Below are 17,500 nucleotides of genomic sequence, written 5' to 3' on the forward strand. Positions count from 1 at the left end.
AATAGTCTGTAATCATCAGCTGGTTGCACAACACACAGGAACTGTGTTCAGACTGTGTTTAAGGACTAAGTTAAGCAGGTACTAGTAAGCGAGTAGTAATCTTGTCAGACTAGTTTAGCTGTTTTCTCAGACTCTTGTTTGTGTGTCTCCTGCAGGTTTAACGCTCCTCGACCGCCGGACCCCCAGCGTGAGCGTCTGTCCCGCTTCCAGCCCACGTTCCCGTACCTCCCCTCACGCCGTCATCGACCTCCCCCCCACCATCTCTCTGTCAGACGGAGAGGAGCCTCCTCCGTATCTCGGCCCCTGTTCCTTCAGCTGCGGGACCCCGAGCAACAGCTGGAGCTCAACCGAGAGTCTGTCCGAGCGCCGCCCAACCGCACGTGTTCGACAGTCCGCTCATCCCCGCCGAGGACGCTCCGCCGGCGTACAGCGAGGTCATAGGTCACTGCGACCCCCCTCATCACCGCTGGTGCAGGGTCTGACGGACGGCAGAAACCACACACAACAGAAAGACAAACCCAAAGCACAGCACCGTCTGATCACCACAACTCCTCTTCCTACTTCAGACTTCTATAAATATGTGACATGTTATTATGTGTGTTCCACGCTCTCAGTCTCTCTCTGTACTCTGACCAACAAAAACCTTTTCTCTGAGCGATGGAGAACAGTCCGTCTTCCTTTTACAAACATCACAGTTCTTCAGACGCTGCTCCTCGTGAGAGTGATGCACAACATCTGATGCTTGTGTGGTTTGGAGAGCGCTTGTGTGTTCCCGCAGCGTTACTGTACGCGTGCGTGTGTGTGTGTGTGGTGTGTGTGTGTGTGTATAGAATACCCTATAAATATATACACACTACTGCTCAAACACTTGTGATCGGTGAGACTTCAGATGTGTTTTCTTCTGCTCATCAAGGCTGCATTTATTTGATCAAAAATACAGAAAAAACAGTAATCTTGCTAAATCTTATTAGAATATAAAATAATGGTTTCTATTTTTAAATATACATTTTAAATGTCAATTAATTTCTGTGATGCTCCGCTGTATTTCCAGCATCATTCCTCCCAGTGTAAAGTGTCACATGATCTTCAGAAATCATTCTGATTTGATGATTTATGTAGAATGATTAATGTTGTGCTGTGATACTTTTTTCAGGATTCTTTGATGAGTAAAAAAGTAAAAAAGAACAGCATTCATTCCAAATATAAATCTTTTCAAACAAGATAAATCTTTGCTATCACTTCTTAACAATTTAACAAAATTTCTTTTAAAAAAATGATCATGTGACCCTGAGACTGGAGAATGATGCTGGAAATACAGCGGAGCATCACAGAAATACATTAGTTTTAATGTATAATACAATTGAAAATTGTTATTTTACATCATAATAATATTTTACAGAATTAAATTGTTTCCAGTATTTTTTTATCAAATAAATGCAGCTTCGATGAGCAGAAGACTCTCCTGTAAAAACATTTAAAATCATTCTGATCCCAAACGTGTTGACGCTAGTGTACCTGTAAATGAACGATTTAGAGTTATTTATATAAATGTCTAAAATTGCACTATTTTTAATATAAGGCTATGATGATTGGTCCACAGCTGGGTGTGTGTCCTGGACGCTGGTCAGTGATGAGTGCTCACTAGATCTGAATCTGAATCTGAATCAGGAGGAACGTCGCGTCGCTAGATTCTGGTGAAGCTTAATTCCAGAGCTTCAGTTTCCCAAACGTGTTTGCCTTAATGTTATATTAGGTTCACAATCAGTGATGTTAAGAGCATGAAGGAGTTGTTGTGTTGGGCTGCGGGTCTCTTCTAGCACTTTACTGATCGTGGAGGAAGCAGCTGTAGCCACAGATTCGTTCGGAGTAAAGCAGCACTGAAGCAAAGGAATATGCAACTGTTCCCCGATCGGACGACGCACGCAGAGCTGGAATCACATCATGGGATCCGGAAGGATCTTGAGCTTCACCAGGAGAGACAGATGCTCTGATTCACTGAGTCAGATTGAATCAGATTGAGTCAGTGAATCAGCGAATCTCTAACTGAACACAATCCCATGTTTCAGTCTGCGCTCGTCTGTCCGCTCCGGGAATATCGGGTCCGGTTTTGCCGTGTTGGCTTTTACTCTGGAGAACCGCTGCTTACAGGAAGTCAACAGCTGGAGAGAGAAACGAATGCAGTCTGATTCTTTTATTTCTGTTTTAGTCATCTTCATCATATATCTGTCCCATGTTATAACCGGACAAATGCAGACGTTATTGTGCTGTTGAAATCTTAAACTGGTTAGTTGTGGGTCGTTCTCTCTCCAGCCGTGACCTGATGTCTTCCTCTTACAGAGGTGTGTCACATGCCCCCCGTCAGCCAATCAGGAAGAGGCATTGTGTGCATGATGATGATGAGGAGGAGGTAGTTTAGTGGAGAGATTGCAATATACAGACTGTTTGCCTTTTGATAATAGAGTTAGTTGTTTAGTTCTGATGTTCTAGTTGTTTTTCTCTTATTGTCGCTTCTCATTAAAAGGTCATTTTTGTTTCATTTAAGGAACAGCAGGTTTGAGCTGTTCACTCGTCATCAGAGCTCGTCTGAGAGGCTCTTTAGTGTGAGTGCAGACGTGTGTGTGTGTGTGTGTGTGTGTGTGACAGAGCTCTGTTGCCTCATGCCCTGATAATTACATCTGGAATACAAAACATCTGCTTCGGAGTGCTTCTGATGCACTTTTGGTTTTGTGAGTGCTCTGGTTCACAGACGTCTGCTCGTCTTCATCTTCATCTTGCTTTGAGTTGGTTTCACCGTCGGGATGAATGAGTTTCTGGGATTTTAATCAGATCACTGAAGGCTTTCCATGTGAGAAGAGACGTTTCCAAAGAAGGATGTTCTCTCCAACCCGTTATCAGAAGCGATCGAAGCTGTTGTTTTCTTGGTTTGGGTCGCAGTATGAACATATTTCCCTGACCCTCACTGTGCTTCAGATGTCCTCAAACACATGTCCACATCTCCTGTCCTCAGAACTGACCGCTTGCGTCTCACTCTTTGATTTTTATTTATATCAGATCCTGAAAGTGTTACTGTGTTTCTCTTTGGGACGGTGTCTATAACACACCATCTCATGCATTTCAGTTAGCTGCCATTTAAACCAATAAAACCTTTTATAAAATAATGCATGTGCAGGTTGTTGTTTTTTATTCCTCTGTGTTTGTAAACACACTAGTTGTTGTGTGATTCATCTGTTTTGTGGTTTTAAAGATAAATCATGTTGATAAAATGAAATATATGAATACACATCACACTGGAGTCTTTAAGGGTCAAGGTAAATGACCTCACATCCTTTAACCCTTTATAGCCTAAAATATAAAAGAATACTAATGTTTAGAAATGGATCAGTTTATTCAACCTTTAGACGAATAATAATACAAATGTTTGTGTGTTTTTGCTGAGTTCATATTTGACGTTCATATAGTCTGATAGTGTGTGAATATGGAGGAAAAACAGCTCAATGTTATTCAGAGACTCAAGATGCAGATGCTGATATTTCTGTGTTTGTGATGTAAATCAGTGAGATGTTTTTCAGTAGAGCAGATACTGATATAAACTGATGTAAATATGAGTCTGTGCTCTATATCTCCAGTAATGAGATGAGATGTGAATGATCCACACATATAACACAGAGACTGAGAGCTGGAGAAATCAAGGCTCCTCAGAAGATGTGAGATGTTCTGGAGGCTTGTGAAGATCATTCCTCCGCTGAGGAACAGTGAAAGTAAAGCTTCTGGAAACAAACGCTCCTCAAAAGATCCTGAGGATCAGATTTGAGACTCTAAAACATGATTGATGGAGAATCAAGTAAAGCTGAGCTGCTTCAGTCCAGGAAGAGTTCATCTGGAGATATTACTGACCTTAATCTGACCTTTACTGGATCACAATCAGGAGAGATCTGAGTCGAGCTGAAGCTGGACGCTTGTACAGTTACACTAGAAGAGCTTTGAGCTGATAAAACATTTAAACTCTCAATCGGAGACAGAAGACATGAGGAGATGGAGTGTGAAGCAGGTTTACCAGCTGAGTTTGATCATGTTGATCAGTTACCGTAGGCTTTACAGGGTTAAAGACTCTTGTTCTTCTGTGTTTCTATGTTTTCTTCTGTAGATCCAGCAGGTGGCGCTGTAAGACATCTGTGTCTGCTGCTGAACTTCAGGGTTTGTTCAGTAGATGTCAGGCGTGGTCCTTATTTCAGGTCTTAAACTCCGGTTTAAAGCATGTTCACATCAGTGCAGCACGAGCACGAGCACGAGCACGAGCTTCTGTTCTGAGCTCATCACGTGCACATTTTAGCAAAGAAAGAAGAGCAAAAACTTGTTTGTTTCATGATCAGTGAGATTGTTTAATGCAAGTCTATATGAGCATTACTGGATTTACTGATGAATCTGATCAATCTTGTGGAACACATCTAATTGATTCGTTTAAACAACTTGAGCATTACACACAAAACAAGCAAAGACAAACAATATTATAATAACTATTCAATAATTACAAATAATTAAAATGAGCTGATAAGTAATTAAGTAATTAATAGAAATAAGATTTTAGAAATGCTAATTATATAATAGACTTTAGATTACTGTTGACCTTTGATTCATTAATGAGTTGATCGGAGGCTGTTCTGGTGGATTGCTGTTTATTCTGGTTTGATGAAATGATTTAAAATTTAATTAAACACTTGATCATTTAATACAGAACTTTTTTTTTCTTTTTTTTTTGAAGGGCTAACTAAACCTAAGATTATTGGAGTACCTTTACAAGAAAATACTTCAGTTTCAGTTTTCAGAAAGCCACATGTGATTCAGAGCATTGTTTGCCGTTTCTCTGAAATCCACTGTTTCTGAGTGAGACTGGTTCTGCTCTGGTTCTGCTCTGGTTCTGCTCTGGTTCAGCTCTGGTTCAGCTCTGGTTCTGCTCTGGTTCTGCTCTGGTTCTGCTCTGGTTCAGCTCTGGTTCTGCTCTGGTTCTGCTCTGGTTCTGCTCTGGTTCAGCTCTGGTTCAGCTCTGGTTCTGCTCTGGTTCAGCTCTGGTTCAGCGCTGGTTTAGCTCTGGTTCAGCTCTGGTTCAGCGCTGGTTTAGCTCTGGTTCTGCTCTGGTTCAGCTCTGGTTCTGCTCTGGTTCTGCTCTGGTTCTGCTCTGGTTCAGCTCTGGTTCAGCTCTGGTTCTGCTCTGGTTCAGCTCTGGTTCAGCGCTGGTTTAGCTCTGGTTCTGCTCTGGTTCTGCTCTGGTTCTGCTCTGGTTCAGCTCTGGTCCTGCTCTGGTCCTGCTCTGGTTTAGCTCTGGTTCAGCTCTGGTTCAGCTCTGGTTCTGCTCTGGTTCAGCTCTGGTTCTGCTCTGGTTCAGCTCTGGTTCAGCTCTGGTTCTGCTCTGGTTCAGCTCTGGTTCAGCGCTGGTTTAGCTCTGGTTCAGCTCTGGTTCAGCGCTGGTTTAGCTCTGGTTCAGCTCTGGTTCAGCTCTGGTTCAGTTCTGGTTCAGCTCTGGTTCTGCTCTGGTTCAGCTCTGGTTCTGCTCTGGTTCAGCTCTGGTTCAGCTCTGGTTCTGCTCTGGTTCTGCTCTGGTTCTGCTCTGGTTCAGCTCTGGTTCAGCTCTGGTTCTGCTCTGGTTCAGCTCTGGTTCAGCGCTGGTTTAGCTCTGGTTCAGCTCTGGTTCAGCTCTGGTTCAGCTCTGGTTCAGCTCTGGTCCTGCTCTGGTTCAGCTCTGGTTCAGCTCTGGTTTAGCTCTGGTTCTGCTCTGGTTCAGCTCTGGTTCTGCTCTGGTTCAGCGCTGGTTTAGCTCTGGTTCAGCTCTGGTTCAGCTCTGGTTCAGCTCTGGTTTAGCTCTGGTCCTGCTCTGGTCCTGCTCTGGTTTAGCTCTGGTCCTGCTCTGGTTCAGCTCTGGTTTAGCTCTGGTTCAGCTCTGGTTCAGCTCTGGTTCAGCTCTGGTTCTGCTCTGGTTTAGCTCTGGTTCTGCTCTGGTTTAGCTCTGGTTCAGCTCTGGTCCTGCTCTGGTTCAGCTCTGGTTCAGCTCTGGTTCAGCTCTGGTTTAGCTCTGGTCCTGCTCTGGTTCTGCTCTGGTTCAGCTCTGGTTCAGCTCTGGTCCTGCTCTGGTTCAGCGCTGGTTTAGCTCTGGTTCAGCTCTGGTTCTGCTCTGGTCCTGCTCTGGTTCAGCTCTGGTTCTGCTCTGGTTTAGCTCTGGTTCAGCTCTGGTTCAGCTCTGGTCCTGCTCTGGTTCAGCTCTGGTTTAGCTCTGGTTCAGCTCTGGTTCAGCTCTGGTCCTGCTCTGGTTCAGCTCTGGTTTAGCTCTGGTTTAGCTCTGGTTTAGCTCTGGTTCAGCTCTGGTTTAGCTCTGGTCCTGCTCTGGTTTAGCTCTGGTCCTGCTCTGGTTCTGCTCTGGTTCAGCTCTGGTTTAGCTCTGGTTCAGCTCTGGTTTAGCTCTGGTCCTGCTCTGGTTCTGCTCTGGTTCTGCTCTGGTTCAGCTCTGGTTCAGCTCTGGTTCTGCTCTGGTTCAGCTCTGGTTCAGCTCTGGTTCTGCTCTGGTTCAGCTCTGGTTCAGCTCTGGTTCAGCTCTGGTTCTGCTCTGGTTTAGCTCTGGTTCTGCTCTGGTTTAGCTCTGGTTCAGCTCTGGTTCAGCAGGTTAAGATCTCGTGATCCAGCTGTTTCCGGTTCAGACCGGTTAATGAGACGCTTGTGCAACAGGCTTCTGCTCGGGTCACTCCTGCTGTGAATGTGCATCTGCCAACAGTTACTATTAACACACACTCTTCATCATCATCATCCATGTGAATGTGCTGAATCATGATGAACTGATGCACATGTGCTGAAGGGACACAAAACACATGTTCAACAGCCAGAGAGAAGATGCTTGTGCTCTTAAACTAATATTAACTAAAACAAACTAAATTCAGTCTGCGTTTTCCAAACCAACCCAGCTAATGTTTCTCTCAAAATTATGAACACACATTCTTCTGTTAATAGAGCGATCATTCAATCTTATCTGATCTTTAAAGGCACAGTTCACCCAAAAATTACAGTTCTGTCATTTACTTGCTCTCAGGTTGTTCCAAACCAGAAAGAAGATGTTCTGAAGAATGTCAAAAATACAATGCAAGTCAATGGCTACCATCAACTGTTTGGTTCCCAGAATTCTTCAAAATATCTTCTTTTGTGTTTAGCAGAAGAAAGAAACTTGTTCAGGTTTGGCTCGACTAAATGATGACCGATTATGATAAAGATCAAAAGTAACATTCCCATTATGTTTGTAAAATAATAAAACGAAATGTTCCCCGTGATGCCGACTTTATCATTCACATGACCAAGAAGCAATGCTTTTTACACATTTCAGAATCTGATGTTTCAGAGAAATAACGTTTTCAACTCCGGAGAAGACTCATTTCTTCACTTCATACAGTGAACCGGAGACTCATTCAGAGGTTTGGACTCATAAACCTCACCTGGAGTGTTGAAATCTCTGATAAACAGTTATTGGTGTGATAAGACATTATGGAAACTCTACTCTCCAATAAAGAGGGCGAGAGGAACAGCGTGTTCATGACTGCAGTCCAAACAGCTGACTCTGATAAGAGCTGACAAACATGTTGTTCTTCAAGTCTTGGTCTTCACCTCGAAGCTTCGTCTGCTGGGAATCTGAAGCTGTTCTTCTGTCAGACAAACACAACAAACTGACCAAAACAACTCATTTCCATCTGTTTGCTTCGACTCAATCCGTCAGACATGAATGAATGAAGCAGCTCAGAGTTTATATAATCTTATTGCATATTTGATTTTATTTAAATAATCATATTAATTTATAAATCAAATGCATTTATTCAAATCACTTAGAATCAGCATGCATTTGTTAATTGTGAAGACACATAAATCTGAGCCGTTTCATTCGTTTCATTCTTCATGTTCTTATTAAAACTGTGTAATCCAAATGAATGGAAATGCAGTTCAGATCCGTTATACTGTTGGCTATTATGTAATGAATGATGCTCTTTGCTCTGGTTTCTGCTTCCCTAGAAAGACAGCAGCACAAGTGGAGCGTCAGCGGCTCGTCCTGACGTTCTGTGAGGCTCAGGCCCCTGTTACCCAGCATGCTCTGCGGCGCACTGATAACGCTCAGCTTTGAAGTCTGTGACTGTGCTGTTGAGAAACGAGTGAGAAGCCGTCACATCCAGCTCTATCACTCACACGAGCAAACACAAGCAAACGACTGAACGTTACGCAAACGTGTGATGAGCGTCAGCTGATGGACCCTGAGCTTCACGCCGAGGTCAGAAACCTCCAGAAGATCCACTGAAATACATCACATAAACATATTTAAACATTCAGATGATCAAACACACTAGCGCTCAAAAGTTCGGGATCAGAACGATTTGTGATGTTTATTAAAGAAGTTTCTTCTGCTCATCAAGGCTGCATTTATTTGATCAAAAATACAGGAAAAAATGTAATATTGTGAAATATTATTATGATGTAAAATAACGATTTTCTATTTTAACATACATTAAAGTCCAATTTATTTCTGTGATGCGCAGCTGTATTTTCAGTCTTCAGTGTCACATGATCTTCAGAAATCAGAATAATATGATGATTTATTACAGTTTTGATAAAAGTTAAAAAGAAGAGCATTTATTTAAAATAGAAATCTTTTCTCACAATATACACTAGTTCAAACATTTTTATTCTTTATATTAAAAAAAAAAAAGGGTTTTAAACTTTTCAGTGAGGATGTGTTAAGTTGATAAGAAGTGATGGCAAAGATTTATATATATTTTTTTATATTTTGAATAAATGCTGTTCTTTTGAACTTTTTATTCATTAAAGAATCCTGAAAAAAGTATCACAGCACAACATTAATAATTCTAATAATAAATCATCATATTATTCTGATTTCTGAAGATCATGTGACACTGAAGACTGGAGGAATGATGCTGAAAATACAGCGGAGCATCACAGAAATAAATAACAATTTAAAGACTATTAAAATAGAAACCATTATTTTATATTGTAGTAACATTTTTCTAAATTGCTGTTTTGTGTGTGTGTGTGTGTGTGCGTGTGTGTGTTTGTGTTACTGATCAAATAAATGCAGCCTCTGATGTGATCCGTCAGTAGCTGCTCGTATTTCAGCCTGTCTGAGAGAGATCTAGCTGGATGAATGACCATCACCTTCAGCTCAGCCTTACTAAGACAGAACTCCTGGTGATTCCAGCTAACCCATTGCTTCATCACAACTTCTCTATACAGCTGGGTTCATCAACCATTACTCCTTTGAGGACAGAAACCGAGGAGCTGTGATGGATCATCAGTTAAGCTTCACTGACTACATTTCTACTTCTTGTCCAAGCTCTTGTTCTCTCCAGACTGGACTATTGTACTACTACATGTACTGTCAAGCCTCTCAATGAGCCAAAAAAAGCTCATGTTACTCCTCTCCTCATCAGGTTACACTGGCTACCAGTAGCCGCTCGCATCAGATTCAAGGTACTGATGCTTGCCTACAAGACGACCACTGGCACAGCACCAACTTACCTAAACTCACTAGTTCAATCCTATGTGTCCTCCAGAAGTTTGCGCTCTGCAAGTGAACAACGCCTTGTGGTGCCATCCCAAAGAAGTTCAAAATCACTCTCACGGACCTTCTCCTGGACTGTGTCCAGCTGCTGGAATGACCTCCAGATCTCAATTCATACAGCTGAGTCTTTACTCATTTTCAGAAAACATCTAAAGACTCATCTTTTTCGCCTGCACTTAACCTACTAACACTAGCACTTTTCTTGTCTATCCTATTCTATTCTTGAAAAAAACAAACATAGCCCTCTGTGTTCTATACTAGACTAACTGAGACTGGTCATGGCACTTGTATTCTGTTGTTGTTCTCTTGTTGATCTGACTGCTTCTATTGTTTTCATCTGTAAGTCACTTTGGATAAAAGCGTCTGCTAAAAGATTAAATGTAAATGTAATGTAAAGTCCTTGATGAGCAGAAGAGACTTCTTTAAAACACATCACAAGTCTCACTGATCCCAGACTTTATACAGCAGTGTTCATGAGCAACATTACATGCATCATGTTTCTTTACTATTCTTTCACTACAGCAAGAACTGTAATAAACAATAAACAAAACCAGTTTTAATTTAAATAAATCATCTTTTGACCTTTTTTTACCCTTATTGTTTTCAATAAAACATTGTCTTGATATTAATATCAGTTCCACTTTAAAGCATCTGCTAAATGCGTGTAAATGAGCAGCTTTGTTCATTGCAGCTGAAATAACATGTTAAAGTTCTCGTTTACTGCTCTTTCAATGGTTCGCTGGTGTTAGAAATGCTTTTATCACCAGTTTTCTTCAATCCTCTGACAGCTTCAGAGCGTCGTGTCACGCTTCTTCTGCTAATTATTCCTGTCTCCCCAAAACCTGGTTAATGCTGTTCTTCAGCATGTGTTTCTCTAATATTCCAGAATCAGTTCAGACTCTGATGAACATCTGATGCAGGGTTTCTGATCTTCATTTCAGACTTTCTAAGACCAAGTAAAGAACAGGTATCCTGCTCTGATTTGAGAACTTTTTAAGGTTTCATTTTGTGGAGGGATGAATGAAGTCTTTTTTAGACCCTGGGGTCTTCTCCTTTACCTTAAACCGTGTCTTTGGGGATCTTCATTAGTTTAATAGCAGCAGTTACATCCAAAAACTGATGAACTTCTCAAACTGTTTGTCATTAGTCTGCCAAAAGTTATTTAAATGTTATCTTTAATACTGTGATCAAATGGAGAAAAACACAACACTGGATATTTGTTTAAATAACTTTATTAATATTTTGGAAGACTGACATCGAAAGTCACAGAAATACAAAAATAATTTAAGACACTTAGAAAAATGAAGCTGTTTAAAGTTATTGGCTGTAAAGTGTCCAGCTGGACATTGTGCATCATCAATAGTTTATAAAGCTAAATAACAAACGGTTCTTCGTCATGTCTTCAGTATCACAGATGTCATCTTCTGATCACAGAGACAGGCTGGGATCTCTAGAAGATGAGTTCTTCTGTCTGACTCTCTGCTCCAGCTGCTCCAGCTGTCTCTGCATCTCTCCGGGCAGGTCTTCGTTCACCTCGCGCTGGAAGTACGCTCTGATGTCCTCCACCTCCTGCGTCCAGAAGTCTGCCGGGATGCTGAAGAGCTCTCTGAGGTCCAGGTCCTCCGGCAGGCCGTGGAGGTTCAGAGCTCCGGCCGAGGGAACGAACCCGACCGCGGTGGACTCCGCTCCGGCCTCGCCGTTGATCCTGCCGAACATCCACTCCAGCACTCGGATGTTCTCTCCGTATCCGGGCCACAGGAAGCGTCCGGAAGAGCTCTTGCGGAACCAGTTGACGTGGAAGATCTTGGGCAGCTTGGCGTCGGGCCGCTGCTCCATACTCAGCCAGTGAGACAGATACTGACCGAAGTTATAGCCGAAGAACGGACGCATGGCGAAGGGGTCGTGCATGATCACCTTCCCTGAAAACACACAGAAAGGTGTCATTTACACTGATGCACAGTCTCTGAGCTCTCAGTAGTGCATTAAACTCCCTCAGATCTCACCGTTGTGCTCAGCGGCCGCCGTGGCTTCGGATCTCATCGCGGCTCCCACAAACACCCCGTGAGCCCAGCTGAAGGCCTCGTACACCAGAGGGACTCCCTGCGGACGCCGGCCGCCGAAGATCACCGCCTCGATGGGGACGCCTTCGGGAGACTCCCACTGCGGGTCGATGATGGGACACTGAGCGGCCGGCGTGCAGAAGCGTGAGTTGGGATGAGCGCAGGGTTCTCCTGGAGGACACACGCAGAACATGAGGAGCAGGACGAGACCAGGACGAGAAGCTATGAGACCGAGACCTACCGTCCGCCGCCGTCCAGCGCTGGTTCTTCCAGGAGGTCAGCGTCACGCCGGCCGGCAGATCCTCGTCCATGCCCTCCCAGTACACGCCGCCCTCACTGGTCTCGGCCACGTTGGTGAAGATGGTGTTCTGGCGGATGGTGGCCATGGCGTTGGGGTTGGTCTTGGTGGAGGTTCCTGGAGCCACACCGAAGAAGCCGTTCTCTGGGTTGATGGCTCTGAGATTGCCTTCAAACACGACAACAGAGAACATTAAAGAACGAGCGAAAGCAGTATGATGTGATGTGTTTGAGCATCATTGATCGGTACCTTCTTTGTCAAACTTCATCCAGGCGATGTCGTCCCCGACACACTCCACCTTCCATCCCGGCAGCGACGGCTTCATCATGGCCAGGTTGGTCTTTCCACAGGCGCTCGGGAACGCTGCGGCGAAGTACTTCTTCTGTCCCGCCGGGTTAGTGATGCCCAGAATCTACAGGAACACATCACACATACAGGTCAGTCTTCATTCAATAAATCAGTTCATTATTTTCATGCTTTTTCACATTAAAGTGATTATGCATCCTTTGCATTCAATTTTAAAGCATTTAGTTTACATTTGGCAGAAAAAGTGCATTGAAGCATTTTTTTTGATTCATCTGTTTTTGCAAGACAATTGAAATGATTTAGCTTTGCATGATCCTATCCACCTTATTTGTAACATATTAGCAGCATAACATGTGCTGGTCTGGACTGAGCTGTGTTCCTCACTGACCAGCATGTGTTCGGCCAGCCAGCCCTCCTCTTTAGCGATGCGGGACGCGATACGGAGAGCGAAGCACTTCTTCCCCAGAAGTGAGTTTCCTCCGTATCCGCTGCCGAACGACACGATCCTCCTCTGGTCAGGGATGTGAGCGATGAGCGTGAGGTCAGGGTTACACGGCCAGTTATTGACCAGCGGCTCTAAACACAGAACATGAGCGTCAGTTTGTGCTGTAAAGGACTGATGGGAAGTCAGACGGTCAGTGATGAGCTCGTACTCTTGAGTGGCAGCGGGCAGCCGACCGAGTGCAGACACCTCACAAACTCTCCGCTCCCCAGCGCGGTCAGCACGGCTTTACCCACACGGCTCATGATCCTCATGCTGGCCACCACATACGGAGAGTCGGTCAGCTCCACACCGATCTTAGAGAGCGGAGAGCCCACGGGGCCCATGCTGAACGGGATCACATACATCACACGGCCTGCACACACACACACACACACACACACGGCTCTTAACATCATGTGAAGGCACAGAATCACTGCAGCTGAGCGTCTGCTGCTTCTCTACCTTTCATGCATCCCGGGAAGCGCAGGTTCATGGCTTTGTCCCATTCCTCCGGGGACATCCAGCGTCCGAGCTGACTGACCCCGCCGTCTCTCCGAGAGGGAACCGTGTCTCTCCGCTGCGGCGTCACAATCACCGTCTTACTCTCCACACGAGCCACGTCTCGCGGGTCTGTGCGCGCCAGCCAGCTGCACACACACACACACACACACACACACACACACACAGACACACCACTGAGTCACATCAGAGAACTCCTTCCACCTGGACATCAAACTCAGTTTTTCAGTACAGTGAAATCTAACCTTCATTTCAGTCATTTTGACCCAGAGAGGATTATATTTATTTCTGAAAATGCATGCATAAAAATGTCTTATTATGCTATACTATTGTGAAATTTTTAATCAGCTTGTATCACAGGTTTTGCTTCTTTTTGATCATGGGCATCATTGGTCCAACCTCAGTTTATGAGTTAATATTGCCAAAATTATTCACAAAGAAACAAAAAACACAAGCTTGAGTTCAATTTTTGGTGATAATACAATATAATGAGAGATCTATAAGATATGTTTCAAAAGCCGGACTGCTCATTTTTGACCAGGAACACATTTTTTTAGCAAAGCACAACTTTCTGAGCCGTACTATTATTGATGAATCAGTATCTGACAGAGCAGTGGCCAGAACTGTCCTTGATAATGATTGCTAATAACATAGAAAACAAAAAGAGCACTGGAAAAGAGCAACTTGCAAATGTCTTCTGTTGTTTGTCTGTTACTAATGAAAGAGTCCATAACCTTTCCAATAACTATATCAAAATATGATGTGGCCCAGTACCAAAGAAATCGCTATTTAAATAAGATAACATTTTAAAGAATCTGTTTTGGTCCCACAAAGCTGTTTCATCCTATAGAGCCTTCTTGTCAAATATAAAAAAGTTTTTAATCACACAATTTGACTATTTTCCCCCACAGTTGTGTTAGTATCTTACATCACTAGTTTTATTTCCTCATAATTCAGTTTTTTATTTTACTTTATGTTGCACACTTCTCAGAGCTGAGGGAAAAAGTCAGAGTTGTGAGATAAAAAGCAGCTGTGGTGTAATCAGACTTCCACGTCCTCCAGAGTTGAGCAGGAGTGTGACTGAAGTCTCTCTGGTGTGTTCTGCTTCTGTGGTGTGTGTTTGTGTGGTCGTACCAGTCTCTGTATTTGTCGAGTCTCTTGATGACTCCCTGCTCCTCCAGGAGACGCAGGACGGAGCGGTTCTCCTCCTCGGAGCCGTCACAGATGTGCAGAGCGTCCGGCTGACACAGACTCACACTGCTCTCGATGAACTCTCGCAGGGGCGCGCTCAGAGACGCCAGGTCGCCCTGCAGCACACGAGCACTGGGCTGCTTCCCTGACTGCAGCTGAGGAGGCATGATGCTGAGAGAGTCTTTACCGCGGTAAACACACAGAGGAGTCCAGGGGCCGCACGGGAGCCTGCAGCACACACACACACACACACACACACACACAGAGCAGCTGTTGAAGAACACTCTGACAATGAATTTCATACATGCTATAAAATATGATTAAATTACAAATATGACATTTAAATATTCAATAGAGTACAGCAATAATGTTAATACAGAATGCAACACAAGTTTTACCTTTAGTGTAATAGAAGTGAGTTGATAGAGCAGCTCTTCATCAGTCAGTGAGGATGAGGAGGGTCATCAGTGTTCTGCTCATTGTGCGGACTCTCGGTCTTATATATACGACACACACACACACACACTCACCAAACCCACCTTTGATCCGCTCCGGTGTGATGCAACAGTGTAACATGCAGCATCACGCGGTGACGTCACGCGCGGCCCCGCCGCTGATTGGTCGGTGAGCTGGAGGCTCGCCTGGACTCTTGCTCAGCACCGATTAAAGACACTTGATCGTGTGATGAATTATTCAAACATCAGCACTCATATCATGTTAAAATAACATACTGCATGTGTTTGCATGCATTTAACACAATGTCTGTCATGTCTGTATCCAAAGTGTTCAGATTTCTCTTATCAGATAAAGTGAGCTGATTGTGACGAAGCACTAGTAAACAACAGTTTTAATCTGAAATGTGTTGTGCTCTGCTCATATGTGAAAAGGTCAAATACAAGAAATCCCAATAAATCAATTAACAGAAAAAGAAAAAAAGGCAAACTTCCTTCTAAAAATTAGCAGTAGAAATTAATTTATGAGACAGCACATTTAATTTGTATAACTAATTCTAAGAACATTTTCTAATTTTAAAGTTAAGTTTTGAAAAAGTTATTTCTAGCGTTGAGTTTTTTAAGCATTATTTTTTAAAATTCGTCCTGGTTACGCAAACGTCAAGGGAATGTTCTATTGCATCATTTTGACTTTCAGACTTTACCAGAACGTTACTTTGTTGCAAGTTGTAACATTTTTAAATGTTAGAAGAACGTCCAACATAAACGTTTCAGACACAAGTTCCAAAACGTAACCTTCATGTACTTACACTTTAAGAACATTATTATAGAACAGAAAACTTTGAACAAACGCTCTATTAATTAACGTTACTGCAAAAACGTTCATAACTCGATGCATGGAGAATTTCGGCTATATTTTATGTAGAACTGGAATTGTGATTTAACAAATCAATTTGGCCTTTCTTCCGCACATCATCCTGAGGATATTCCGCTGATGTTTGTGGAGGAGTGAGACGTGCTGTGAGCTGTGCACATGAAGAACAGGACGTGCCCCTCTTATCTGAAGAAGACCCTCTACTGATCAACCTCCAGACACTGCAAAACACCACAGATAATGACCCGAAGACTTTACAACACATCTGATAAACACAGTCAATGAACAGCTGTGTGTGTGTGTCACCAGCCTTCACCTGTCAATCAAAGTCTCCCTGAGATCATAATGAACATGCAGTGAAATCAAACCCCAGAGATCAGCTCAGTGTGAGTGTGTTTGCATGACACAGAATCTGTTGAATATTTGATGCAGTTCAATGAAAGCATCTGCTCAGAAAGATCTCCTCGGTGCTGCTGCTGGTTTACTATCTTATGATCTGAAATCATTTACAGGATATATAGAAATATCAGAGCAATTCACAGAAAATGATTCCATGTTTACATGAACATAACTCCAATAATTGACTTCTACATATTCTACACTATGATACATATTGTTTTAAAGCGTCTTCATAGTAAACTGTGTCTTTATTCAAATCAATGATGTATACAGGGATAATAATAACATGCAGCTCTATTTTAAATCGTGTGACTGAATTATATTCATTTTAATAGTATTTGGACATAGGCCACTCCAGAGTGGAATATGGTTAACATCATGTTGGGAAAATCGGTGGTGGTTTTTAGGAACTTTTATCTTAGTGCTGGTTTAAAGCAGTTAAAGCAGTTTAAAGTCTAGTAAAGCAGTTAAACTGGTTTCTCTGTCGTCGAGCGCCACCTGCCGGACAAGCCCCTCCTGTACACGAGCTCTGACAGCGTCTTTCTTTTATTTAACGATTAAAACAGCACATTCAGATGTAAACACACACACATAAAATGTTATTTAGAATTTTATTTTATGTGATGAATGTAGCGGTTCTTGCACGAGGCACTATATGTATTTTAAAAGTACTGCATTTTTTAATTTTAATAAAAGTACTGAATTTTTTTATTTTTATATTTATACTATTTATACTATTTTTAACAACTCTAAAACCTCTACTTGGCTCAATACGGTCTATGCTCTAAACATGTTCGGTTCTACGGTGCACCTCAGATTCATTCCGGTGCGTCGTTAACTCGATCTTTCGTTCCGCCTGACATTGGTTCCGCGGATCCACGAGACAGACGCGAGCCGAGTCATGAGCGCCGCTCAGCCGCGTCCAGATGTTCTGATGCCGCTACGAAACCTCTGTAACTCCGTGAAATGCAGCAGGGATCGAGTGAGAGGTACGATGATGGGACCCTGTCACTTTATTTAATACCAGATTTTATCTGTGTTTGTGTGGCGGCTAACAGCTAACACTGCCACAAACACTCGTGTTAAACAGACTGTAATGTGTGTGTGTTTGTGTGTGTGTGTTTGTGTGTGTGTTTTTGTTTGTTTGTTTGTGTCTCTTTGTGTGTGTGTGTGTGTGTGTGTGTGTCTGTGTGTGTACATGTTTGTGTCTTTGTCTGTATATATTTGTGTGTTTGTGTCTGTGTGTGTATATATTTGTGTCTGTCTGTCTGTGTGTGTGTGTCTGTGTGTGTACATGTTTGTGTCTGTGTGTGTCTTTGTGTGTG

The 17,500-nt window shown here is 43.0% G+C and overlaps 2 protein-coding genes across 3 annotated transcripts in view; one reads left to right on the top strand and one right to left on the bottom strand.

Moving 5' to 3' along the window:
- Positions 1–10,808: 10,808 nt before the first annotated feature.
- Positions 10,809–14,990, bottom strand: LOC113081964 (phosphoenolpyruvate carboxykinase, cytosolic [GTP]-like). Its single transcript, XM_026253858.1, has 9 exons — positions 14,849–14,990; positions 14,394–14,678; positions 13,203–13,387; positions 12,910–13,113; positions 12,645–12,832; positions 12,200–12,362; positions 11,894–12,118; positions 11,596–11,823; positions 10,809–11,511 (listed from the first exon to the last, which is right to left on the bottom strand). The coding sequence occupies exons 2-9, from the start codon at positions 14,615–14,617 to the stop codon at positions 11,021–11,023; spliced, it is 1,908 nt and encodes a 635-aa protein (XP_026109643.1). The 5' UTR covers positions 14,618–14,678; positions 14,849–14,990; the 3' UTR covers positions 10,809–11,020.
- A 2,004-nt stretch (positions 14,991–16,994) lies between these two features.
- Positions 16,995–17,500, top strand: part of LOC113081965 (cyclin-D1-binding protein 1 homolog) — a 4,183-nt gene continuing 3,677 nt past the window's right edge. The window contains exon 1 of one of the 2 annotated variants that reach the window (XM_026253861.1): positions 16,995–17,164. In XM_026253861.1, coding sequence (XP_026109646.1) covers positions 17,077–17,164 — 88 coding nt within the window. In that variant the 5' untranslated portion in view covers positions 16,995–17,076. The remainder of the gene's footprint in view (positions 17,165–17,500) is intronic. The other variant, XM_026253860.1, reaches the window with a different exon arrangement.

Source organism: Carassius auratus, unplaced genomic scaffold, assembly GCF_003368295.1.
Source record: "Carassius auratus strain Wakin unplaced genomic scaffold, ASM336829v1 scaf_tig00035383, whole genome shotgun sequence".
NCBI classification, from domain to species: domain Eukaryota; kingdom Metazoa; phylum Chordata; class Actinopteri; order Cypriniformes; family Cyprinidae; genus Carassius; species Carassius auratus.